General features: G+C 38.3%; 1 protein-coding gene across 1 annotated transcript in view; it reads right to left on the bottom strand.

Moving 5' to 3' along the window:
* Nucleotides 1-24,182, bottom strand: part of LOC149834579 (dolichol-phosphate mannosyltransferase subunit 1-like) — a 35,619-nt gene extending 11,437 nt beyond the window's left edge. The window contains exons 1-2 of the mRNA XM_090011490.1: nt 23,939-24,182; nt 5,803-5,942 (exon numbers count right to left, since the gene is read on the bottom strand). Coding sequence (XP_089867616.1) covers nt 5,803-5,897 — 95 coding nt within the window. The 5' untranslated portion in view covers nt 5,898-5,942; nt 23,939-24,182. The remainder of the gene's footprint in view (nt 1-5,802; nt 5,943-23,938) is intronic.
* Nucleotides 24,183-27,443: the final 3,261 nt, after the last annotated feature.

Raw genomic sequence — 27,443 nt, 5'->3', positions numbered from 1 at the left:
AAGGATGTACTCGAACTCGACTCATTGACCGAGTCTGACTCGACGTTGACCTAGTCCAGGTCGTGTCCGAAGCCGCACCCGTGTCCGCCAGATTGAGAAGCAGAAAAAGAATCCATAGGCGATTGAAGGCGAAAGCAAGACTTTGAAAAAACAACAAATAAAAATCAGAACTAAGAACAAGTTTCAGAGAACTCGCTGCGCCAGACACATGCTGGACATGTGGAACGCAATGCGGGTTAAACTCATCAAGTAAGCCCCCCCCCCCCAAGGGTTTACTTTGCTGGGGATGGGCCCATTAAGTGACCCGAGCCTGAGTTGCTTAAGTGGTAACCGTAATACCGAAGGATTTTATTAGATAAATAAACTTGAAATTTATATCCTTAAGCTGGTACAAGGATATTTTTAGTGTCGTATTTGTTTATTCGTATTTGGATCTCGGATATCCTAGTTGGATCTTCAATGTTGGATCCCTAATATCTTGTTCGGAACTTCGATATTTCATTCGAATCTTAGATATCGGAACGCCAACCTTAAATTGGATATTTAATAATAGATTTCGGTCAAATGGATCAGATATCGGGTTCTGGATCCTCAATATCATAGTCAAATTTGATATTAGATCCACGATGAATCGAGTAAGTCCATGAAGTCTCAATCAAATGTTAACCAGAAAATTGTCTATATTGAACCTACAACACTTTATTAAGATCCGTAATAACCTATGCGATGTTTGGACCCACATTATTTCATTTATATCCTGGACACCAGAGATTTAAATATGGTTAAGATCCAATTAAAATTCTCCTTGGATCCAAAATAAAATTGCTTGGAATCCACAATAGTGTAATTTGGATCTATGAATAATTTTCTTGGATCCATGGGTCCAAATCATAGTATGAAGAAAGTTCGAATCCTTAGATCCGGATTTTTCTTATGGGGTTTTATGAACTCAACGGATCTTGGATTCATAATAAGTTACTTGAAATCCATATAAATTAAGTTGGATCCTTATTTGAAATTTTATTAATAAAACCTTAAAAAATTCGAACCCACGGATGGATCCAGGACAAGTTCCAAAAGGAGGACCCAAACAATAAGTAGGTCACGGGTCACGAGTTCGGTCGAACCAAACCCGCACCCAATGGGGCGTTAAAACAAAAACATGAAAAAAAATACACTTGTTAAAAACTAAAACACGTTAAGTGGTGAGAAAAAAATTGTAAAACCTAAAATCGAAGTTTACTCCTAAGGTGAAAAAGGGAGGGGCTGTGTGAAATCTCATTCACGCAGCCGGATGTGGATGAGGGAGGATGGGTAATCGACCCCTCTCCCCCACGATCTCTCGTCATTCCCCGATTTTCTTTCCATTTCGCCTCCAACTCTCTCTCCCTCACCTCTTTAAAACCTATCTTCCTCTCCTTTTTCTCCCTCTCGGTATTCCCCTTTTCCTCTCTCTCTCTCGTTACCTCCCTCAGTACTCTCTCTGTAGTTTTCACGGAGCAGCGTGAAGTGTGCTTGGATTCAAGGCAATGGGGAGGAGGAAATCGATAACAAATTGGGGATTTGTGATTCAAAGTTCGGTTTTTACGGTGGTTTCTGCAGTGTGCATGTCTCAAGCATGCCAGTTAGTGCTGCTCAGCCCATTTACGTGGGCTTAACCGGTGTAAATACGGTTCTGCATGCATATGCAAATATTATTGGTTGGGCCTATGTCGAATTTAGGAAAAATCAGCTTGGAATTACCTGATTAACCTAACTTTGGGTTTGTAGGGTTCCTCCGATGTATTGTGTTAAATGTTTCAAGGATGTATTGATATGCATCTTCAATGCACACCAGTAACTACAAGTTGTGGCCTCTGTGTTGCCCCTGAACATTTTTGTTTGTCCAGCGACTGGAATAGCATCTTGCGTGTTAGTACCTTTGAAGTTTTATTTTTGTTCTGTACATAATCACACTCTAGCATTGGGTGAAGATATGGGTTAAATTGTAGTTGGAGTTATTTATCATCAGTATCTACTAAATTCATTAAGGGTCAGATTCCTTAAACCTATGCTATGAGATTGATTTTCCTTGCTTAAATTATCACAGGTGTTAACATTTTAATGTTCAGATTATAGCATGTTCTGATTATTTTCCATGCTAACTTTACCACATGTCCTGAAATTATAATTGTATGTTCTGATTATTTTCCTTGCTTAAACTATCGCAGGTGCTAACATTGTAATGTTCAGATTATTGCATGTTCTGAGTATTTTCCCCTACTTAAATTATCGCATGTTCTAAATTTTTAATACTCAGATTACCGTGTGTTCCAGATTGTGGGTTAGCACATGTCAATTTTTTATAGCATAAAAAAAATGTACAGAATGCATAGTTGGTTAATCAAAGTATAATAAGCATGTGTCTGTGTCTTTAGATGTTAATTCCAATTGTATGTCTGCATTTTCTGCATCTTCATACATACTGAAAATCAATCTTCATTTTTAGCATTTGAAACCACAGTGATAGGTGTTACATTTTTTTTGTAAATCCAGCCATGTGCCTGCATTTTCAGCACCTAATATATCTTCCCACACATGCCTCTACGCACACATAAACATGCACTTTCATGATGAAAGTGTCTGCACATTCTACTTCAGGTCCAATATATATATATATATAGATATATATATATGTCTCTGGTTGTATATTGCCGCACTTATGCACTCAGATTATGACCTATTCAATTGTACATGATAGTGCACAGAAATATACATGTAGTTGCTGAAATCCTAAATAAGAATGAAGCAAGGCTGTAATACAGTTTTCTTCACGAACTTGGGGTTTACACAAAAACAATTAAGCATGTGCTCACTATGATGCTTTAAGAGAAGTAACTTGGGTTTCGCTTATTTGGCAAGAACTGCCAGCGCACGCCACCAGGAGTTGGGACGTTGCAAGTGTAAAACCTAATGGTAGGTTGTGGCAACTTACCATTGAGAAAAGAGTTTATCTCTTAACTAAGCCTGCGAGTCGGTTGATGGTAGGCACATAAGTGTCAAGCCAGAGTCACACGCTAGTCCTCGAAATTACAAAATGAATACAGATGTAAATTCAAACATATATGAATATTTTTTTGCCTGACTAGTTTAAAGGTACTGAGGCAATCGTGCTTGACGGTTCAAAGGTACCGGAGCACTCTGGGTAGGTCTGCACAATTAAATGGACAAAGGTTGGTTAACATGCCTATTTAAGGTAGAAACGGTTGGAGATCTACTACGAGTCTACGACTGTGGTATGATTCAAAAAAATTTGAAGAACTCTAGTGTCTTTGAGCTACTAGGTTCAAATCAGGAAAAAACCCTGACAAATCAAGAAATACCAATTTAACAAAAGATCAACCCACTGAGATTCGGGCTTACCTTGGAGAGGGTAGGTGGTACACAACTTCGGAGACGTGTTTCTTGCTTCAAGCAGCAATGGCTCGTTGGTCCCCAGTTCTCGGAATTAAGGAACTCGGACTACTAAATTTGTCCTATGCGGTAGCTCCACGTTCTTCTTCAGAAGTTAGGGATGTATCCTGTTGTTTGGGCCTTTGGGAGGTTCTCTCGATTATTCAACCGCTCCCTTAAGATTTCAGTTTCAGTTAGACATTCGGGTTACTAAATCATCAAGCATACCCCCAAATGTTCTCTTCTGTTACGATTATCTTGACATGCGAGTACCCACAGGATAATTCAAGAAAAACTTAAATTAAACATTTTTGTGTCTATCACTTAGATAAAATATTGTGAAAATCTGTGACTTGACATGTTATTAGTTACTGAGCATGTTATGAATTATTTAAACTTGTGATTATTTATTTGATCATGTAATTATTCATGTTGTACTAGTTAGTGAGTTAGCATTGTGATATGCAATGGATTGAATTCTCTGTTACTTGTTCAATTATGTCATGCTTAGTATCATACTTTATGATTCCTAGCTAATCAATTACATTACATGCTTGTTACATGGTATATCTGCAAAATCATATTATTCTCCTACGCAGACTGGTTGTAATCTGGCATAAATTATTTTACTATTTTTCAGGAGAAGAGTAAAAGATAAAGAGCGGTTGTGGGATGGTGTGTGGATCAGAATATATGATATATTGTGTTCTCGGGATGTTAAATGTTAATTTGGTTATTGTAATTATGTAATTTAGTTATTCCAAACTCTGATATTATGTTTTAAATTTTTATTAGAAATGAAATGAATGTTAGTTGCTTTGATGATTCTTGTAATGTGCCTGAAATGTTTAACCTGGTTAATTTGAATATTTTTGTTGTTATAAAAAAAATTAAATTTCCTTAAAAATTTGGGTTAAATTTCGAGGCGTTATAGTAACAAACTTGGGGAGAAGGTGCAGACCCCTTTATCCCATGTTCGACTCCCACTGGGTATGTAGGCAAACATTAATTGGTTTTCATAAATTCAATATACACCTCTCTCTCTCTCTCTCTCTCTCTGCATGCTACAACCACGTGTGACACCTAAAAATGAAGAAAATTTTTGAAATTTAATAAAAACCTCATTCTGATAAGTTATGTGAGTGGTTTTTATGACATGCATCATGCAACAAAGGCATTGAGAAGGAACATCTTCAGGATGCCACAAATGAGTTTTAGGCTTTTAGCATTTAGTCCTATGATAAAAGACTTCACTAGGGCTATGGATAAATAAGGACACTTTTGTGGCAATTTTCCTTTGTGAACTTATTGACATATTGGTTATAAAAGCAAACATAACATGTCCTTCAAAGAATCACATGACAGTAGTTGATACAATAACAAGTGACTGTAGTATAGGGTAATCCATCTTATGGGTCTACTTCATGTTTCAAGGAAATAAAATACCATAAACAACAACAACAACAACTACGCCTTCATCCCAAAACAATTGGGGTCAGCGATATGAACCAAAAAAGAAATTCATTTTGGGTCTTCCACATGAATCCTTTTCCTCCAATCATTTCTATCCAACGCCATGTCCTCGGTGAGGTTCAAAGCATTCATATCCTTTCCTATCATCTCCATCCAAGTCTTCCTAGGCCTACCCCGACCTCTTTTAACTAATATATTTTCTCATTTCTCCAACCTTCTAACTGGAGCATCATTAGGCCTTCGCCGAATATGTCCAAACCACCGTAAACGATTCTCTCGCATCTTATTTTCAATGGGTGCAACACCTACCTTCTTACGTATCTCTTCGTTTCAAGGAAATAAAATACCATAAAATTAATAGAAATATTTTTTCAGTAGCTGGACTTCTTGGCCTCAACACCAATGTTTTTGGTAGAAAGAATATCCATGCATCTTTTTCAGGGATACCTGCCAAAAAGTATTTTGCACTCTCACATAACTGATCAGTGATGCAATTAAGATAAAAAAAACTCAATCACTGGCTGATCAGTCATGCAATTCAGATCAAAAACTCAATCACTGGCTGAAGTTCAAATTTATATGGCATGGTTAGAAATTTCATGTGTGCAACAAGACAATTAAATCCCATCTGCATAAGACTAAGTAATTTAGACAAGAACACTATACACAAAAAATCCAGCATCATTCCATATAAGAAAGACATATAAAGCACAATAAAAACATTACTGAAATTGGGGTCAAAGGAACACAAATTCTACATACACAAAAAAAACATCAGTTTTTCTCTCTCAATCGCGAGGGAAAAAAAAGATACAGAATCAGCCATGGGAAACCAAACAACTAAAACAAAGATCGCAATAAATGAAGGAATCAAGTGACAAAAGGATAGATGAATACTTGAGATGCTTGAAAATGAGGTAGACGAGGAGTGCGATATTGAGACGTTCATTGTAGGTAGGAACAATGATGCTGTACTTGTTACTTGCTGCCATGTCACAAAGTACCTTCCCTTCGTTTTCACTTTGTATTTGATTGCGCTGCAAACCAAAAACCAAAAATGTTCTTCAGTTTCTCGTTGTCAGTAAACACTTACATTCGAAGCACATTCCGACAGTGCTAACCTAATATGCACAGATACAGTAGCAAGGCCCTGTTGGATGACAACGACAAGCTTCGATAACCTGGTTTTAAACTTGATTTCTGAAACACTCTGAAAACCTGGTTTTTCCTTTTGGATGACGATTGTTAACCTGAATGGAACCTGGTTATCTGAAAATTGTTGTTTTGATCATAGTAAACCTGGTTTTTGTAATTTTGTTCACTAAATTAACTTATAACATTTAACTCTTAAGTAAAAATTAATTGTCGCATGAGCCAAAAAACCGCCCTTCACACAATAAAACTTGGTTCTTCATGGCTATACAGAAATAATCAGTTTTTTTTATTGTGAAACATCACTACAAGAATACTTTATGAGTATTTTAATGCCAACACTAGCATAATATCTAAAGCACATAAGATATTCATAACAAAAAAACAGACAGACTACTGGTAGTGTCTATCTAATCCATATAAACGTGTCATTAAACAGGCAACTAAACAAGTAAATAAACCATGACCATGTACAAGACTAGTAACAGGCCATAAATCCAACCTTCAAAGTAATGAAATCATAAGAACAGTAAGAAGCTAGGATAATCTGCAATGTCCAACATTAAGGGTGTGTTTGATTTTTGTTGAGGACTGCTGGTTCAAGACAAGCTTGCCTTGAACAAGATGTCATTAACCTTTTTTTTGTTTCGTGTTTGAACAGGCAGACAATTAGCATTGGACTAATAAATCTTTGTTTGAGTACTCAGGACTTGTTCTGGTAAAGAAAATTTTGATAAAGAAATTAAACATTGGGACATGGATGCATATTTTTGAACAATGTTGTCGAAATTGAATTCTGAACTGAATCAATTTATTTTAAAAACTGAATTTGTTTAATTTAAAAATTGCAATATAAAAAAATAACATAAACATACCAGAAAATGAAAAAATAAACAAAAAAGGCTAATTTTAAAAATTGATTTGTTAAATTTAGAAACTTAAATAACAACAAATTTTTAAAAAATAAAAATTGGAAAAATTTTAAAACCCAAAAAAATCAAGAAGAAAAATGTAAAAAAATAAAATGAGGGAAAAATTAGGAAAGAGCATCTCGATACTACAAATGGATTCATCATCTATTGTAGGATGAGATGCATTTGAATAGAAATCAGAAACATACAATCACAAAGAAAGAATGAAAAAATACGGCAAATACGTTCACGCAAATGATCAAACCATGGGAAGAAGATCCAATCCCGCATATATATATATAGAAACCACCAAGAGATCATGAAAAAACCCAAAATAAAACCCAACAAAACTCTACATAGAAGACCCGAATGAAATTGATCCATCAAAAACTCAAATCCACAAGAAGGGGAGAAAAGGGAAGGATTGAAATTCAGGGTTGGAGTTGTGGATTTAAGCAGAGAGAGAGAGATCACACCTTGAGAAAGCACCCTTCGAGCCCTTTGTGATTTTCTTCTTTGACTTGTCTCTTTGCGTCTCTGCTACCAACAAAAGTTCGTTTGGATCTGAGAGCAGGAAGGGTTGGGAAAGTCAAAGACTAGAAGTATGGGATTTTGGAGGATTAAGACTGCCAATGTTGTTAAAATCGATCAATAGGTGAATCAGATTCTTAAAAAAATCTCAGAATAGAATTGAATTGATTGGCTTGTGAATCGTACATTTAAAATTCATTTTTATTAAAAAATAAACAAATATAAAATAGTAAAATACAAAAAACGAAAAACAGTTTTTTAAATAATTGTAAAAATTACAAAACAATATATATCATCCATAAGATGCATATATAACATCCTCATAGAATATAAGTCACTAGAATACGAGAACTATAAATATTGGCATTTCCAAGACTTTCTTTTTGCAAAGTGTGCTTAGTGGTAAACTAAATTTCTTAAGAAAGCTCTTCGTCAAGTATTTTATGCAATATCCAATATAACATATAAGCCATGTGTGGGGGACATCATACGTTAAACCTGCATGTCTATCTTAGATAATTGTAAGTTATAATCTCTCTTTATAATCATTGAAGACAGAGTACTATTCCTTCGCATGATTCAAAAACCACACTTATAAATCCTTCGTCTCCTTATCCACAACTACAACAACAACAACAACAACTACGCCTTCATCCCAAAACAATTGAGGTCGGCGATATGAACCAACAAAGAAAATCATTCTGGGTCTTCCACATGAATCCTTCTTCTCCAATCATTTCTATCCAATGCCATGTCCTCGGTGAGGTTCAAAGCATTCATATCCTTTCCTATCATCTCCATCCAAGTCTTCCTAGGCCTACCCCGACCTCGTTTAACTAATATATTTTCCCATTTCTCCATCCTTCTAATTGGAGCATCATTAGGCCTTCACCGAATATGTCCAAACCACCGTAAACGATTCTCTCTCATCTTATTTTCAATGGGTGCAACGCCTACCTTTTTACGTATCTCCTCGTTCCGAATCTTATCTTTTATTGTATTTCCACACATTCATCTAAGCATACGCATCTCAGCTACAGTCATTTTTTTAATATGATGTCTCTTGGCAGCCCAACATTCTGTACCATATAGTAAAGTGGGTCTAATAGTCGTCCTATAAAACTTTCCACAACTACAAATGCCACCAAAAAACATCTCACATAACTATGGGTCAACAAAAATATACCAATGTAACTTCATTTTAGAAAATATGTCATCTACCATAAAAACTAGAGGGCATCCTTTCAAAAACCCAACGATATATAGACAAAATGATAAAAACATGTACTTAAATAGATCTTTCTGATCGGTCTGAATGTACCCTAGCGATACTCGATTAGCTTTAATCAAGTGATTCAAATAGGTGGGAAGCACTCTGAAGGACTGTTCAAATAAACCATATAGTGACTCCCTCGTCCGTTCTCATCCATGCCATGCTTGTAAGTAATCTCACGCCTTCCTCACAACCGATGTGATTCATGATTTCTCTTCGGGTCATCGTGCATGTGTTTGTGAACAACACCTAAAATCCACTTGGAAGACACTTTTTTCACTATAAGGTTGCATATCACAGTTCAAACTCTAGAAAAAATGTCAAATCCTTGCTCTTGGATTCAAAAGTCAAATTATCCAGTCAATGGAGTTTTCCAAGTCAAAGTGATGCCTATGGAGGTGATGTGGCAACTAATGTGGCTCTTCTCATAGAAGAAAAGTCAATGAACACATCTTCACACCAGAAAGGAGAATAAAGGCTTATGGAGCCTATAGGGGGCACCAACTTGGAAGGAGGAGACCGTCAAATTAGTGGGGCCCATAGGGGGCCAATTGGAAAGACAAAAAAAAGGAAACAAGGAGGTGTCTCCCCATCTTTCCCTACTTTCCAACAAGGTAGGGTGGGACGTCCCACCCTCCTTTTTACTTTTTTACACTTTCCCAAAAAGTGTGTATGGGTCCATCCTAAGTAGGTTTCCTATTTTTGAATTATGTTTTTGGTATGTTATAAATCTAGTTAGGGAGGAACTTCAGTCAGTCCAACTGACCCTCTTCCTAGTCTAGTTATGATTGTCAGTTAGGTCACAATTTTGATAGTTAGAGGGTATATGGGCTAAACAAGTTAGATTTATTTTTTGGATTGGAATTGGGTACTAACCAGAGTTACCGGAAGCGCCTATACTATAGGGGAAGCACGCTTCTCCGATACGTGCTTCAAAAGCGCGGAACGCGGTGCTTTCAAAATGCACGGAGAAACGCATGCTTATAACAAAAAGATGTGTACCCCATTAAAGGGGGATGTGTACCCTTTTAATGGGGTACGCATTAGCGTTTTACCATTTTACCCTTTTTTTTAAAAGAAAGAATTTTTCCATTAAGGGTAAAATCTAAAATTTTAAAAAGTCATGAAAAATAAAACTTAAAAGAGGCTTAGGTTTTTTTTTCATGCCTCTTTCGAGCCCTTTCTTCCTCCCTCTCTCGCTCAGCCGATTTGGCAACCTTCTCCAACGACCTTTACGATGCCATTTTCGACGACATTTTCAACGTCCGGCGACCTCTACCGACCAGCAATGACTATATTCAGGTACATTTATATCCTTACTCATTGTTAGTCGCTCCTACCGATTGAATGGTCTGGTGTCGGATCGTGGTGATGGAGGCAGTTCGTTGATTACGACGTCACGAAAAGTTCATTGAATCTTAGCATTTAGAGGAAGGAGAAGCTGTAATAGGTTTCCATAGGTATTGCTACTCTTTCTCTCTCTTTTCTTGATTCGTTGATCGGTTGGATCTGTCTCTTGTTGATCCACTTTTTGTGATGTCTCTGATTTGTTTTCATTTTTTAATCTCGATCACGAACTTCTATAGGTTTTTTCTTTTGTTTTTCTTTCTCGACTTGTTTTTCGTGTTCAGGTCATCGCAAAATGGCGGTTCTCGTTAGGATTTTGGATAGTAACGGTTTCTTTCTGTGTTTTTCCTTTTTTTATCTATTGCGATCGGGAAGATGTTGTTAATATGTGTTTTCCAGGGGCGCATCATTTAGATCTATGTGGTTTTTCTTCCATAAATGGTAGATTTGTTGTTGTTGTTGCGTTGTGGTGACGATACTTCAAGATTTAGGGTTTTGCTGGTTGCAGGACTGGCTTGCGTCGTCATTCCGTGTTGTTCTATTGAAATTTTGAATGATCTGTGAGAGTATGGTGCTATTTCGAGTAGATCTGTGGTTGTTACTGTTGTTGTTGTCTCCTTTTTGTAAATGATCTGATAGTGATGTTATGATGATTGTGATGATGATGATGTGATTCTTATTTTTCTTGCTCACTTCTAGGTTTTCATGGCTATATGAGAGCATGTTTTCTGAATAGATCTCTAAATTACTTTTCCTGATTTTGCATTCAGTTTGCTAAAATTGGCCTAGTTGAATCTCCACAATTGAGTATTTCAACCTCTAGTCTAAGGGCATTCTTATTGCTCAAAATAGTGAATAACATCTCCACAATTGTTTCTTCTTCTTCTTTTCAATTGAGTGGTCCTGATCTTTTGTGTCACAAGTGTTTTCCCTACGATATTCTTAATGTGTGGAATATGGAATGTGGTTTGGCCCCTGCTCGTAGCCCACGTATCTGCGTCAAACTAGGGAGAACACATAACTGAGATATTAAAACTCACCGTAGGAAAATATAAAAGTCAAATTAAGACCCCGACTGCTTCCTCCTCCGAAAAGATCTTTTGTGTTCCTGAAATACATAGAGTTTGCAGCATGTCATGGATTCTGGCATTTGTTTTCCTATATGCGGTTATTACCTCATTTCTTTCTTCACGTATAGCCTAATTTCTATTTTTGCTGATCATTGTGATTTACATAGTTGGGAAGCTGGTGCTTTCTGGATGAAGTTAGCACCCTCTGATGACTATGTTCATACCCATTTTCAGATCACCTAGATTTGTCTCCTCTACCCTTTTCATGATTGGTATTTCTTGAGAGTTATGTTTATTTAGGTTGGGAGTTATGTTTTTTTTACGTTGACCTTTTCACAGTTTGAGGTGTAGGTTAGGGTGTGGACATGGTGAGCAAACATGGTCTCTCCTAATTTTTTATCTCTAGGTAGAGATGTTCAAAAATTCTAAAATTTGGACAGTAGGTTGTGGATGGGTGTAGGAAGACAGTGTACAAATTTCATGGTGAAACTCCACAGATTTCTTGAGATACAAATTTTTAAACACGAACAACAAAGCATGCTAAGGTTCTGTCTGGTATAGAATGAGACAGGGGGGTTTGGGTGAAATTTTTTTATCTCCCCATACGAAAATCAGTAAATTTTGAAAATTTGCCAAGACTTAGGGAACATGTGAGATTATGTACATACCAAAAATCATTGGTTACCTCCTTACATATTAAGAGAACCAGATTTTTGAATCTTGGCTAAAATTTTGAAATAACAAGATATAATTCAATGGGTCTAACACACTCACTAAATCTTACTCTCATTTGCTCTGATGGGCAAGTACAAAAAAGGATAATGATATCTTAGATGGTGCAATGCTCGCGCTTGAAGTCATATCTGCTGGAAATGAAGAGCTCTCTATATTTTATATAGGTCACAACTTGTGGCATTTGCATCAAGAAGTGAAAGATTTAACTGAAATGCAGCAAGAATAAATGCATTGAATCCTATAATGATGGTCCTTAATTGGTGGCATTTTTATGGTGGTGATACACCTGAGTTGAGAGCATTAGCTATTAAGGTTTTATTTCAACCTATTAGCACATATTCTGCAGAAAGCATGCTCTCATATAGCCATGAAAACCCAGAAGTGAGCAAGAAAAATAAGAATCACATCATCATCATCACAAACATCATAACATCACTATCAGATCATTTACAAAAAGGAGACAACAACAACAGTAACAACCACGGATCTACTCGAAATAACATCATACTCTCACAGATCATTCAAAATTTCAATAGAACAACACGGAATGACGACGCAAGCCAATCCTGCAACCAGCAAAACCCTAAATCTCGAAGCATCGTCACCACAACGCAACAACAGTAACAAATCTACCATTTATGAAAGAAAAACCATATAGGTGTAAACGATGCGCCCCTGGAAAACGCATATTAACAACATCTTCCCGATCGCAATAGATAAAATAAGGAAAAAAACAGAAAGAAACTGCTACTATCCAAAACCCTAACGAGAACCGCCATTTCGCAATGATCTGAACACGAAAAACAAGCCGAGAAAGAAAAAACCAAAAGAAGTTCGTGATCGAGATTAAAAAATGAAAAAAATCAGAGACATCACAAAAAGTGGATCAACAAGAGACAGATCCAACCGATCAACGAATCAAGAAAAGAGAGAGAAAGAGTAGCAATACCTCTAGGAGGTCTGTCAGCCTAGGTGTATGCCTTCTCCCTTCCGTTTCTTCTCCCAGAGAAGAAGGAGAGGGCTCCAATAATGAGAGAGAGAAAGAGAGGAAATGGAAAAGAGCATCTAGTGCATGTCATTGTCACGTTGTTGGGACGTTCCAAGTTCAAAACCCAAATGGTATAATTGTATATCTGGTAGTGGTCTACCCAACCCTAGCTTGCCATATAAATGTTTTAGTTTATCTCTTATAAATTCATTTAGTCCCAATATTGTTAGAGGCGAACGCCAAGCCCAAGATCAAGGAACTGAGGCATTGTATGAGGCCTTTGCAGGCTTGAAGTGTACACTTCACATGGGTGAAGGGCATGCCTCGCATCGAGGCGCGCTTCGCTTCTAAGGTGTGTGCATCATGTAGTCTGGTGCAAGCACAACAATATCCCTACACCTTCCCCTCGCTCCTCCCAATTCCCATACCTCCATTTTTTTCCATCAACAAGGCTTCCTGGAATTCATCCCCCTGCTCCGTCCAAACAGCGGACAAGAAAAGAGTTCTTTGATCTTTTCCTCTCGTTTTGCTCCCTCCCCTTTCGGAACAGAGGAAGGAATCCCCAAACACTGTGCTCGATTTCATTTGGAAGGAATGGGAGGTTGGGAAACGTTTTCCTCCGGATCAATGGCAATGGAGTCAAAATCAGAGGTGAGGGAGGTGGTGCAGTCGTTGATCAACCTCGTCCGGGAAATCTAAGCCGTGTTGGAAAGCTGTCGCGGCCCCTTGAAGAAGCAGGCCTCCGATCTGTCGGGGAGGGTGAAGTTGTTGAGCCCTCTCTTCGACGAGCTGAGGGAGAGGAACGGTGTCGTCGGCCTAGATGTCGTAGTTGGCCTCGTCGCCCTCAAATCGGCGTTCGAATCGGCCAAGGTCCTCCTCCAATTCCCTAACGAGGGCAGCAAATTGTTTCAAGCAATTGTCTTTTTCCTCTTCCTTGCTATTTGTTTTCTTCTCTGTAAGCGTTAGTTAGTTCTTGGTGTTCTTTTGGTATCGTATCAGAGACGAGAAAATGAGCCTCTTGTTTTTGTGTAATTGACCGAATTCGATTTACTTTGATGCTTAAATTGAGGGAACGGCTTGTAGTTTTTCAGCCTTATATTGATCTTCGATTGAAATTTACACGGTTGTTCTTGTGCTTCATTTTTGTCTCTTTTTCTTTTGGTGATTAGTGTATATTGATGTTTATTAGTGGTTCTTATTTAAAATTTTTATTATTTTATTAATATTATATATTTTATTGTTTTGATCATGAAGCTTACGCTTCAACGCCTTGAGGCTTACGCCTGGCTTCATAAGAGGCTCAACGCCTCACTTCGCCTCATCGCATTTAACAACCTTGATTTCACATGTATAAAATTAAAACGAATAAAATGTTAGGTTTGCTAGAAATAGTTTTCTAGTCTTAAATCTTGGTGTTCTCTTCTTTTTTAACAATGACTTTTTTTTCTCTAAAACAAGTCAGGTGCAACATTCAAATCCTATTACATTAATGATCTATTTGGGAGCCTTCCATTGAGATGGAAAATCCGATCCATGTAATGCCAAAATATAGTTTCCATGTGGCGTTGAAATGGGCCATTGATCCCATCATTTGAAACAGCGTGGGGTTTCTTAGGATTGAATGTAAGATGAAACTCATTATATTTAAAAAATGATGGGATCAGGGTGTTGGCCGAAAAGCGGTGTTGGAGTTGCCAACTCCATTCTCAATCTATTGTTTTAGCAATACCACTGCTCCCTAACAGCAGAGAGCATGAAAGTAGGGGTGGCAAAACCTGACATGACCCGCCAACCCGCCTCTTAGGTGGGTTCGGGTTTGGCAAAAATGAACCCGTTTAATAAACAGGTTGATCCGCCTAACCTGTTTATTAAACGGGTCGGGTTCGTGTTAGGGGTATGCCAACCCGCCAACCCGACTGACCCGTTTAATAAATGGGTTAGGCGGGCAGGTCACCGCCAACCCAACCCACCAACCCGTCCGCCAACCCGCCCGTCAACCTGACCCGCCAACCCGTTTACCCAACCCAACCAGTTTATTAAGCGGGTTGGCAGGTCGTGTCGGGTTACCCATTTAATAAATGGGTCGGGTTCGGGTTGAGGTATGCCGACCCGCCAACCCGACCCGATTGCCACCCCTACATGAAAGCGCTAAGAGAAACTGCAAATCACCTACAATTATATGCTCCCAAACAAAGCCTTACCTGCAAAACAATGTATTTCTTTATAAATGAACCACCTCAAACTCAGGCTTGTTCAACTCGAGCTTGTGAACTCACATTCCGTTTTTTTTTATTCATATCCCGAAGAAACCACAGCCGACATGAAGGCCTGGTCGTGCTGGCTCAGCCTGCCATACTTACAGTCGTTGTGCTGATGGCCTAAAACTCTAAGGCTACCTTCAGAGCTTATACTAGGCATCGGCTTGCGCAGAATGAAAACGCCCATGAGAATCGAACCTTGACCACCCGACTAGTGGCCAAGGCCTCATCCCACTTCGCCAACCCCCCTTTGGGGGCAATTCACATTTGGCTCACATGGACTAAACGAGATCCATGGGTGTCAGTCCATATCCATAACCACCGGACAACCCGCTTGAGTGGGTCATCACACGATCACCATTGAGCTCATGTCCAAATGCAGCCCAGTGACAACAGGCTCATGTCTGTGCTCGAGCCTTGGCTAGGTCTATGAAACTCACTAAGCCAGCAGTTGGGCCTAGGATCCATAACATCCTGATAAGATTTATATGCTCGTACTATAGTAGATTCATGTGTGTGGATGAATCCAAAACAGAGTTGGCACGTATCTAATTAACAAGACCGTATCTGTCATAATAAAACACATCTCCGACCCAAATTAATCGCAGTTCATGTTCGGGTGCATGGTTTCTGAACTTGGATCTCAATTTTGACATGGATTCTACACACGTGTAGCACATAAAACCTATGTCACAAGGACACGGATAAAAGATATGTCACACCATTTTTGTATACTTTTCTATTAGAAATAATATACAAAGAGACATGACACGAAGGCAAGTTGAATAATCCCTGTGACAGCGGAAAACATTAGCCAAAAGCTCATACCTTGATATTATGATCCAGATATGGATCTCTGTGGGTCCAAACCCATTTACTATTCTTTCCTTGCGGGCCAACAACTTTGTCATTACAGGTGCTTTTTACAAGGAGAAAAGAGTGGACACAAAACAAGATGCTAGAAAAGGTCTAATGGGTTCGGGTCAAAGGCGTGACATGCAATCTTAACGACAATGAACGAACGTGGCACATTTCACACACCATATAAACATATAAAGTGGGATGATCAACGTTCATCCCGGAGAACGAGCCAGGGGGTGGTTGTGAGGGTGTTGAGTAGGGATGGCAGTGGATCAGGGGAGGGGGAAACCGGCCCTGCCCGACCTCGCCTCATTTGGACTGGAGATGGAGGACATGAAACGGGAATGGACCCAGGATGGAAGTTAAAATCAAAACCAGTATGGGATGGACTTACTCTTGCCCCCGCCTTGCCCTGCCCCGCCGCACCATCCCCGTCTCCGATCTCTGTTAAGAAAATTACTATTTTATATATATATATATATATATATATATATATATATATATATATATATATATATATATATATTCCTAACCCTAACATAAAACTCTTTCTCGAATCTGTCATTTCTCCTTCCTTTAATGAGTTGCGTGAGCTCCCATTTCTCTTATCTCCTTCCTCTTATAGTGGAAACAGGGTCCCGCCCTGCCTTGCCGCATTTGGAACGAAGATGGGGGACATGAAATGAAAAATGGACTGGGGATGGCGGTTAAAATCAAAACCCGTCCAGTGATGAAAAGCAAGATTTTGAGACGGGTGAGGTGGAGACATTGTCCCCTCGCCCTGGTCCAGGGCCATACCTAGTGCTGAGATGAAGGCACCATATCAAACCCCTCGGGTGCAGGGGAATATCTATAGCTTTCAAAGGTGAGCCACGTATGACAGGATAGTCGTGGAGCCCCATCCAAGGTTTTCCTTGCTTCAGTGAGGGATCCTCATCATAAAAAAAACCACATCAGCTTGCCTATATCTAGGGATGTAAACGGTTCGGATTGGTTGCTGTCAAATACCATATTCGACTAATCAGATGTTAGCAAAACATATTCCAATTTCAATGGTGAAGAACTCATAACAGATCCACTTTTTTACATATAAACAGATTCATATATTTGTCGGTCACTAAAAATAAAAACCACATATGCATTCCATCATAATTGGATATGGTTTTGGCTTACCAAATGCAACTAAACAGAATCGGATTTGGTCAGATAATAAATAAATTCTGACTCATTGACATCCCTACCTATAGATGGACCCGGAGTTAGGTTAGGGTCTAGGGAGCCCTTATGAGGGCATATGCAGCAAAAATAGAAATTATGCTATACGTGAAGAAAGAAATCAGGTAATAACCACATACAGGAAAACAAATACAGAATCCATGACATGCTGCAAACCCGATGTATTTCAGGAACACAAAAGATCTTTACCTTGGAGGACGCAATCGGGGTCTTAATTTGACTTTTATATTTCCCAACGGTGAGTTAAAACTAATATCTCAGTTATGTGTTCTCCCTGGCTTGAAGCAGATACGTGGGCTACGTGCAGGGGGCGAACCACATTCCATATTCCACACATCAAGAATATCGTGGGGAAAGCACTTGTGACACAAAAGATCAGGACCGCCCAATTGAAAAGAAGAAGAAGAAACAATTGCTTGACACAAACATAAGTGAACTCCCAAGAAACGTGCAGAATGAAGATGATATTTACTATTTTGAGCAATAAGAGTGCTAAACTAGAAGTTGAAGTACTCAGTCATGGAGATCCAACTAGGACAATTTTAGAAAAGTTAATGCAAGATCAGGAAAAGTAATTTAGAGATCTATTCAAAAAACATCCTCTCATATAGCCATGAAAACCCAGAAGTACGCGAGAAAAATAAGAATCACATCATCATCATCATCACATCACATCACTATCAAATCATTTACAAAAAGGCGACAACAACAACAGTAACAACCACGGATCTACTCGAAATAGCATCATACTCTCACGGATCATTCAAAAATTCAATAGAACAACACGGAATGACGACGCAAGCCAGTCCTACAACCAGCAAAACCCTAAATCTCGAAACATCATCACCACAACGCAACAAAAGCAACAGATCTACCATTTATGGAAGAAAACCCACATAGATCCAAACGAAGCGACCCTGGAAAACGCATATTAACAACATTGTCCCGATCACAATAGATAAAAGAGAAAAAAAATAGAAAGAAACCGTCACCATCCAAAACCCTGACGAGAACCGCCATTTCGCGATGAACTGAACACGAAAAACAAGCCGACAAAGAAAAACAAAAGAAAAAACCTATAGAAGTTCGTAATAGAGATTAAAAAATGAAAAAAAAAATCAGAGATATTACAAAAGGTGGATCAACAAGAGACAGATCCAACCGATCAATGATCAAGAAAAGAGAGAGAGAGAGAGAGTGTAGAAATACCTCCAGGAGGTCTGTCCGCTTAGGTGTATGCTTTCTCCTCTCTGTTTCTTCTCCCAAAGAAGAAGGAGAGGGCTCCAATAATGAGAGAGAAAGAGAGGAAATGGGAAAGACGCCCACTCCCACTTTATGATGCGGAAAGCAAAACCCTAATTGTTTTTTGCTTTTGTTTTTTGTTTGTTGTTTTTGTTTTTTTTTGTTTTTTTTTTTGTTTTTGGCTCTTCCGAACTTCACGCCCCGCCTTAAACCAAACACATTCCTTCCCTCACGTTCGGCGAATGAGGTCGTCCTTGTATTACTTCAGGGTCTATTTTTTATGAATTATTACAAAAACGCCACTAAGCCAGCGGTTGGGCCTAGGATCCATAACATCCTCATATGATTTATATGATCAGACTATAGTAGATCCATGTGTGTGGATGAATCCAAAACCGAGTTGTAACGTATCTATTTAACAAGACCTAATCTGTCGTAAGAAAACACATCTCCGACCCAAATCAATCGCAGTTCATGTTCGGGTGTATGGTTTCTGAACTTGGATCTCAATTTTGACATGGATTCTACACACGTGTAGCACATAAAACCTATGTCACAAGGACACGGATAAAAGATATGTCACACCATTTTTGTATACTTTTCTATTAGAAATAATATACAAAGAGACATGACACGAAGGCAAGTTGAATAATCCCTGAGAAATAGTAGAAAACATGAGCCAAAAGCTCGTCCCTTGATATTATGATCCACATATGGATCTCTGTGGGTCCATACTCATTTACTATTCGACCCTTGCGGCCCAACAACTTTGTCATTGCAGGTGCTTTTTACAACGAGAAAAGAGTGGACACAAAACAAATCGTAACTGCAATGAACGAACGTGGCACATCTCACACCACAGAAAGTGGGATGATCAACAATGTTCATCCTTGAGAACGAACCAGGGGGTGGTTGTGAGGGTGTTGAGTAGGGATGGCCCTGGATCAGGGAGGGGGAAACGAGGCCCTGCTCTACCTCGCCCTGTTTGGACCGAAGATGGAGGGCATGAAATTGAGAATGGACCCAAGATTAAGGTTAAAATCAAAACCAGTATCGGGATGGACTTACTCTTGTCCCTGCCTCACCCTACCCAGTATCATCTCCGTCTTCGATTCCCGTTAAGAAATTTATTAATATATCTTTATACATATTATAAACACACACACACACACACACATATATATATATAACCCTAACATAAAACTCTTTCTTGATTGTCTCTTCTCTCCTTTCTCTAATGAGCTGCACGAGCTTCCATTTCTCTTCTCTCCTTCCTCTAACAGAGAAAGACAGTAGCGGCAGAAAGATCAAGGAAATAGGCTCCTGCCCTGCCTCGCCTCATTTGGACCGGAGATGGCGGAAATGAAACAGGGAATGAACTGGGGATGGAGGTTAAAATCAAAACCCGTGCAGGGATAAAAGGTAAAATTTTTAGACGTGGCGGGGATGGGGACCTTATCCCCTGCCTTGGTCCACTGCCATACCTAGTGTTGAGATGAAGACACCAGATCAAACCCCTCAAAGTGCAGGGGGGTATCAATGGCTTTCAAAGGTGAGCCATGTATGACAGGATAGTTGTGGAGCCCCATCCATGGTTTTCCTTGCTTTGGTGAGGGATCCTCATTTTGCCTATATCTAGGGATGTAAACTGTTTGGATCAATTGCAGTCAAATACCATATTCAACTAATCAGATGTTAGCAAAACAGATTCCAATTTTGATGGTGAAGAACTTATACCAGATCCACTTTTTTACATATAAACGAATTCATATATTTGTCAATCACTAAAAATCAAAACTATATATGCATCAGATTATAATTGAATATGGCTTTGGCTTACCAAATACAACTAAACAGAATTGTATTTGGTTAGATAACCAATAAAATCTGACTCATTGACGCCCCTACCTATAGATGGACCAGGAGTTAGGTTAGGGTCCGGGGAGCCCTTATTTGCAAGGGCATATGCAGTAAATCTGTTTTACCATGGTTAACAAAAAATTATAAGCTGAATCCAGATAGGTCAACCCCAATTAAAGATGATATTTTGTGTCAAAAAAACTATAGTAGTGTAGCTTACATCCATTTTATTGAACTTTCATTCTAATAAATTATGACAAGCACATCCGCATGTTCGGATTAAGCAAAAGTAACCCTAATTATGATTTTTTTAATGGACCTGACGGAACCTAATGAAAACATTGAGATGGAACCCTAATAAAGAACCTTTCTTTATATAAATAGATTGACACTCTAAGTGTTGAAACATTCCACCATGGTGAACTGGATCCTATCAAAGCCATTGACTAAATAAGCATATAAACTCAAAGAGGTGTCCTTTTTTATTTTTATTTTAAGTTGATGGGTACCTAATATATATATATATATATATATGAGGTAGAGATACCGATCACCAAATCAAAGACAGCTAATACTAGGTACGTGAATGTTCAAATTCAAGTCAGATATTAGACCCAATCCAAATCTACAGGATCAGATTTGGTGACCAAATATAGATCCAATTAATAATCAGATATGAACTTGGTATCTAATCTTGCATCAAAGTTCGAGACCAAGTTGGAATAAAATTTGAATCCAGGTACATGTAAAAGTCAGATTTGAAGGTAGTCAGATCCAAATTCAATTTTAGCTGATCCCTATACAACTCCCAATCTGAATTCAGATCAGATTATGCTATATTCAATTATACCCGACTCAATAATGCCTAGATCCAAATTGAGTTTGACCCCTTTACGTCCCTACACACATTCCTGTAGGACACCAAATTCCCACGACAGCCAAAAGAAAATTAATGGCTAGAAGCTAGCTAAAACTACTATTTCAATAAGAATATGTATGAATTTTGCGAGTTGCTTCAAATGTTACATGCAGATATAGTCCATGAGAATATGTATGAATAGTGCTATCATGTATTCACTTAACGCACTCACATTCATCCAAAATTTAATAAGTACATGAGAATATTTATGCATGATTATATTCACTTAACGCACTCGCTCTCGCATTCTTCTTTTTCCTTGTATATTTCTCTCTTCTTTGTTCTTCTTTGTTCTTCTTTGTTCTTCTTTGTTCTTTTGTGTTCCTTCTCTTCTATATGTGCTTGATGATTTGCTAAAAGTCAATGTAAATCACACAAGGATTTAGGGAAAGACACAGTAAATTGCAATAGCGATTTACTGAAGGACGTCACAAATCAAATGACGATTTTGAAATTCAAGAATTTGAAATGAATTTAAAAGCATTGAAATCGAAGATCTGGAAATCGAATTCAAAGTCAAGCTTTTTTGAAATTTGAGATCTGAATTGAATAGAGAATCGAGATTGGGGTTTTGAGAGAAATAAAGAATAAAATTCAAAGTTGAAATATAAAATTCAAATATAGAAATTTAAAAATAAAATTGAAAATTGGGAATTGAAAATAGGTATTTGAAATAGGATTTAAAGTTCGAAAATGAAATTGAGAAATAAGATTGAATTTATGAAATGGAATAAAACAATAACTTGGAATTTAGGAATGAAAAACATTTTTGAAAATTATTTCAAAATTCACTTGAAAATTTGAAAATGGTTTGAAAGAGATGGAAAATGCTAATGCAATTCTATCTTAAATGATGAATGCATTAAAGGGAATTTGAAATTGGGTTTTGAAAAGCATATTTCATTCTTTAAGTGAATTGAAATAAGATTGAAGATATAATACATTTGTGACTATGGCCATAAAATGTATTATATAATAATCATATTTAAATTCATTTGAATAATAAAATATATTTTGGTGCCTTTATAGAGTTTAAAATGAAATTAACTCTCAATATATCCTGACTATGGTCATTGATATATGTTTTGAATTAATTTTAAATTAAACTCTGATAAAGCAAGTGCTTTCATGTATTCACTTAACGCACTCGCATTCATCCAAAATTTCATAAGTACATGAGAATATTTATGCATGATTATACATGTCAATACACCTCGATCCCATATATGCACATGCACTTGAAACCAAATCATACATGCACGATAATTAAACATATCTCATAAATGTAGATACATGAAACCTTCCATTCCTAACATGTGTTATCATCCACACACATGCACATAAACCGGATCTAGAAATTGACATTTCAGGGTTGCACGCATTCATATCATGTATGCACCTCTACCAAACAAACTTTGCAATAACATATTAACAGAACAAGACATTCAAGAAAAGGTATCTTAAATATTCATAATTAGGGAAAGGTAAACGATCTGATGTAACCTAATACAAAACCCATAGTCAATGTTACTTTAATCAAGTGAAGTCAATTCCTACTGTTTCAAGAAAATCAGAGCTGTGAAAGCACTTCATAATGGTGCAATAAAAATCAGTATGGCGAAAGCAGGTCATACTGTTGCAATACAGTTCAACTATATCTAATCAAAGGATAACAGGGTATGCTAGTATAAGAGGGTATGATAATCAGAATATCACCAGGTATACAATTTCTATTAACTTATCAACATACACCAAGATATTCAATTGACCCATTAATGCTTACTAACAAGTATAAATAGTTAGTCCGGCTTCATTTTATTCATTTAATGTCAATAGATTAGAAATCTCAGGCAGATGTTTTTTATTTGCAATGTCGGTAGATAATACCAGTTCTATTGTTACAAGGTTTTCTACTTGGGGCAACGGCACGGGGCCCATGACCCATGACTTAGAGTTGTTAGTGCACAGGTGTTCTTCTTAGTCCAAATGATCCAACCCCTAGCATACCAGCAACTTGACTATATCCATGACATAGTCCACAAACCTGACGACTATGCTTAGTTCACATTGAAATATAAGGTTACCACAAGAAGTGCATGAGCTTAGAAGGCCTTCAGAATTTGAGCAAGGCAGGTTCTGGTGACTAGTCGGACGGTAGCTCCATGGGATGGATAATGGCCTAAGGAATTGAACTTTAAGGTGGCAATATAAGGCATGACCACAATATGGGGGCATCAAAGTGCCTAGTTAGGCCATAATTCAAGTAACATCAACAGTTCAAAAAAAAGCATCCACAGTTCAAAAAAAAATCACAGCTAGTACTCCTAAATCAGCAGAGTTTCTTTCCTCTCCCTTTTCAAATGATAGAAGGCATTTTCAGCAAGTTCAAATGAAGCTTAAGAGAATATAAACAAATATTTCTGAAAAAAAAAATACTTTGGTATGTTAAGAGGTGCGCTTCCAAGTAAGTTCCAGGAGAACATTTTACAACTATTTAATTTGTTGTGAAAAAGATGCATGTTTGGAAACAGCACTGCAAGAAGCCAAAAATACAATGCAAGCATAATAGTTTTTGCTATTCACGGTAACCCACACACACGGAATCGAACACCTGTTCGATCCCTCACCCTGTTTCCAAGAAGACCCGTACCTTATCCGGCGATCGAAGGCTGGAGACGCGAAGGCAGGGTCGGCTGGTGTCGCTCCACTCACTGCCGTGACAGGGGGTGCTCGAGGAGGGTTTCGATGAAATGGAAGGCGACGCGGCTTGTCAGTTTTTGACGAAGCCTCACGCAAACAAGAGAGAGGAGAGTAGGTTGTCGTGCGAGGTCGCTGGCGGCGTCGGACGGTCGTCGAGGTACGCCGGACGGAAGGAAGCAAGGGACACACCCTCCTAGACCGACATCGCACGCAGGGAATGAGAGAGAGAGGAGGAGGCGACGGCAACGTGAGTCCTCCCTCCCCTCTGCGTTGCTCTTAAAGAGCTCAGGGGCGGCGGCGATTGGGGAAACCCTGTTTAACGAGAGGCGAGAAGGAGGGAGTGCGGCACAAAAAAAAAAAGGGAAAAGAAGGGCTTAACGAAACCCTTCACCCCGCAACCCCTTTATCCCCTAGCGGGTTACAGATCCGGGTCGGGTTCGAATTCGACCCGGGTCTGAAAGGATCCTCTTTTTTTCTTTTTTTTCTTTTAACCACTTAACAGTAACGGGGCGCGGCCCGGGTCTGGGTCCGGGAATCTATCACGATCAGGGTCAATGGATCCTGCTGATTTGGGTTCGTGAACTGGATCCATGACTTGAAATGTGGATTCACAGGTTGGATCCAAATGGATTCAATTGTGGATCCCTACACTAAATTTTATATTTATTTATTTTTTTATAATAATATTATCCTCATTTTATATATATATATATATATATATATATGTGACCCTTTATGGGTCCTGGATCCGAAATACGAATCCTAGGCCCATTGTGCACATTTCGCATTATTTTATAAAGGAAACAAACGAAAAATTTCGGTTGTTACACGGATAAAGTTTCACTTCTTAATATCCAAGTTTAAAGGGAAAGGATGTACATTAGTGGCTGATGCTACAACCCAGGCCTGACCCGAGTTTCGACTAAGATCTGCAAATTTTCAATGTAAAAATGATAAAAAAATATTATTTTATCGGGTATGGTCCGGGTCTAGTTCATGTAATCCTTATAGGATTCGGGTATGGTTTTTCTTATGATGGGTTCAATTGGACCCAGGTCCAGACCCGGTACCAGTATCTCAAATCAGGTCTGGGTGATCTGAACCAAACCTGACCTCTTGATACCCTTAATATTAATGATACTTCTCCATGGGATTTGGCATAGTGGGATGGAGCCTAGGCCTCTAGGCAGGTGGTCTAAGTTCAAATACCATGAGTGTCATCCCTACGCAAGCTGAAGCATGCGACTCCCTGGGGGCAAGGGGTACGCCCTCATGTTTTACACTTTCAGTACGACAGGCAAAGCCAGCGTGACTAGGTCACTAATCCTGGGACAGTCTCTCCGAGTAAAATAAAAAAATTATATATTGATGACACCCATTTAGGTAGATGACAGAAATTAACTCCCACTCTCCATGCTAAGTTGGACATTTTCATAGTTTTTTTCAATAGGCAACAGAGGCAAAAGATGGGCCTCCAATGAAAATTTTCCTAGGAGAGAAAATGATAGCACTGAAACCAACCTTATATGCAATATACGCATTGATTGTAAGGATTCAAACCAACCTTATATGCAATATACGCATCGATTGTAAGGATTCAATTTTAGAAGAATGGAATATTTTCTACATTCACAGTCATCATCTTGATGCATCCTACATTGACTCAAGATCTCTTTTAGACTGCTTTTTCTTTTTCCAGTTTTTAGCATTCATTGATGCTCTTTATTTGATGTTTCTTACCAATCTTCCTCTCAGAAACTCCCATTTCAACCAAGATTGGAGTTGTTGACACAACAGATGGAATCTTAGGACGAAATCTCTTCCATTTTTTTTCATGCTTGATAGATTAAGCAGGGTTTAAATCAAGGCTATCTCACTTCACTTCTACAGAAAATTGAGCCTACTAACATCAATAGTGTATACAATATGACAGAAATGTTTAGATTAGACAAGCGAGGAATGAAAGGAAGATTCCACCATTTGGAGGTGTTTCGTATGTTCCATGATCAGGCAATCTTACCAACTTCCCGTTGAGATAAGCAAACTTGTAACCATGATTGTGTTGCCACCTGCAAAAGCTGTTTTCTCTGTGGATGTGCGTGCATGGGAGCAGATATGAGTTTGTGTTTGGAGGTCTGGAAGCAGATGACTTCATTGCCCGTGCAAACAAAGCAACAAAGTCTAGGGACGGTACGTGGTAGAGATGATCAGTCCTCTCTGTTAGAAGCAAAATAACAAACTAGAGAAGAAGAATGTTCTCTAGAGTGAAAACACACACATAAATGGTGCTAGAGAAAGAGAAGGCTACAAAAGGATTCAAAACATTCCAGAATGACTTGACTGAATGAGGATACATGGCTGTTATATATATAGCATTCAAGCCCAACCAGAATTTAATTACATAGTAAATTCCTAACATAGAGAAACTAAAAAGACTATTACATTTTCAAGGAGAAGAAATAAATGGGAGAGGAACCCAAAGAGTTTGCATAGAAAACTGCAGATAGCCTTAATGAAAAAACAGGTTCTTAAGACAAGTAAATGAGGGGAGCAAACGATGAGTCTTGCTTATAATTCTAATAGCCCCTCTTAAGCTAGACTATGACGACACCTAATTTCTCTCTTAATTTGTTGAAAGTTTCATTCTTCAATGCTTTTGTAAAGATATCAGTCACTTGGTCTTGGGTCTTGCAAAATTTGACATTGACATCTCCAACTTTGACCAAGTCTCTGATAAAATGATACTTGATTCGAATATGCTTGCTTTTGCCATGAAAAACTGGATTTTTGGTGAGTGCTATGGTTGAACTATTGTCACAAAACAGAGGAGTGCTTTCACATTGAGGATGCTTCAGCTCATGGAGAATCCACCTTAGCCAGAGAGCTTGACAACTAGAAAGAGCCAATGAAATATATTCAGCTTCGGTTGTGGAGAGAGCCACAACAACTTGCTTCTTCGATGCCCACGAGATTGCACCATATCCAATGTGAAAAACGAAACTTGAAGTGCTTTTACTATCATCTCTGTTTCCACCCCAATCACCATCACAAAATCCTATCAATCTTGAATCTTCGACACTTTTATAATGAATTTCATAATCGATAGTACCACACACATACCTCAAAATTCTTTTGCCTATGTCCCAATGAGTATTAGAAGGAGCTTCCATGAACCTGCTAACAGCGAACATAAGATCAGGTCTTGTAGCAGTCAAGTACATAAGACTACCAACAAGACTTCTATAGAGAGATGCATCGATCTTTCTTTCACCATCATTTTTGCTAAGTTTCAATCCAACTTCCATGGGAGTATTAAGAGGAGTAGCACCCTCCATTCTGAACTTCTTCAATATATTTTCAGCATACCTTTTTTGAGATATAAATATTCCATCTTCAGCTTGCTTTACCTTAATGCTCAGAAAAAAATGAAGAAGCCTCATGTCAGTCATTTCGAA

Source organism: Nuphar pumila, chromosome 6, assembly GCF_984573655.1.
Source record: "Nuphar pumila chromosome 6, dmNupPumi1.hap1.1, whole genome shotgun sequence".
Lineage (NCBI taxonomy): Eukaryota > Viridiplantae > Streptophyta > Magnoliopsida > Nymphaeales > Nymphaeaceae > Nuphar > Nuphar pumila.
The sequence above is the reverse complement of the archived record's forward strand: the minus strand, read 5'-3'. Positions and strand labels throughout refer to the sequence as shown.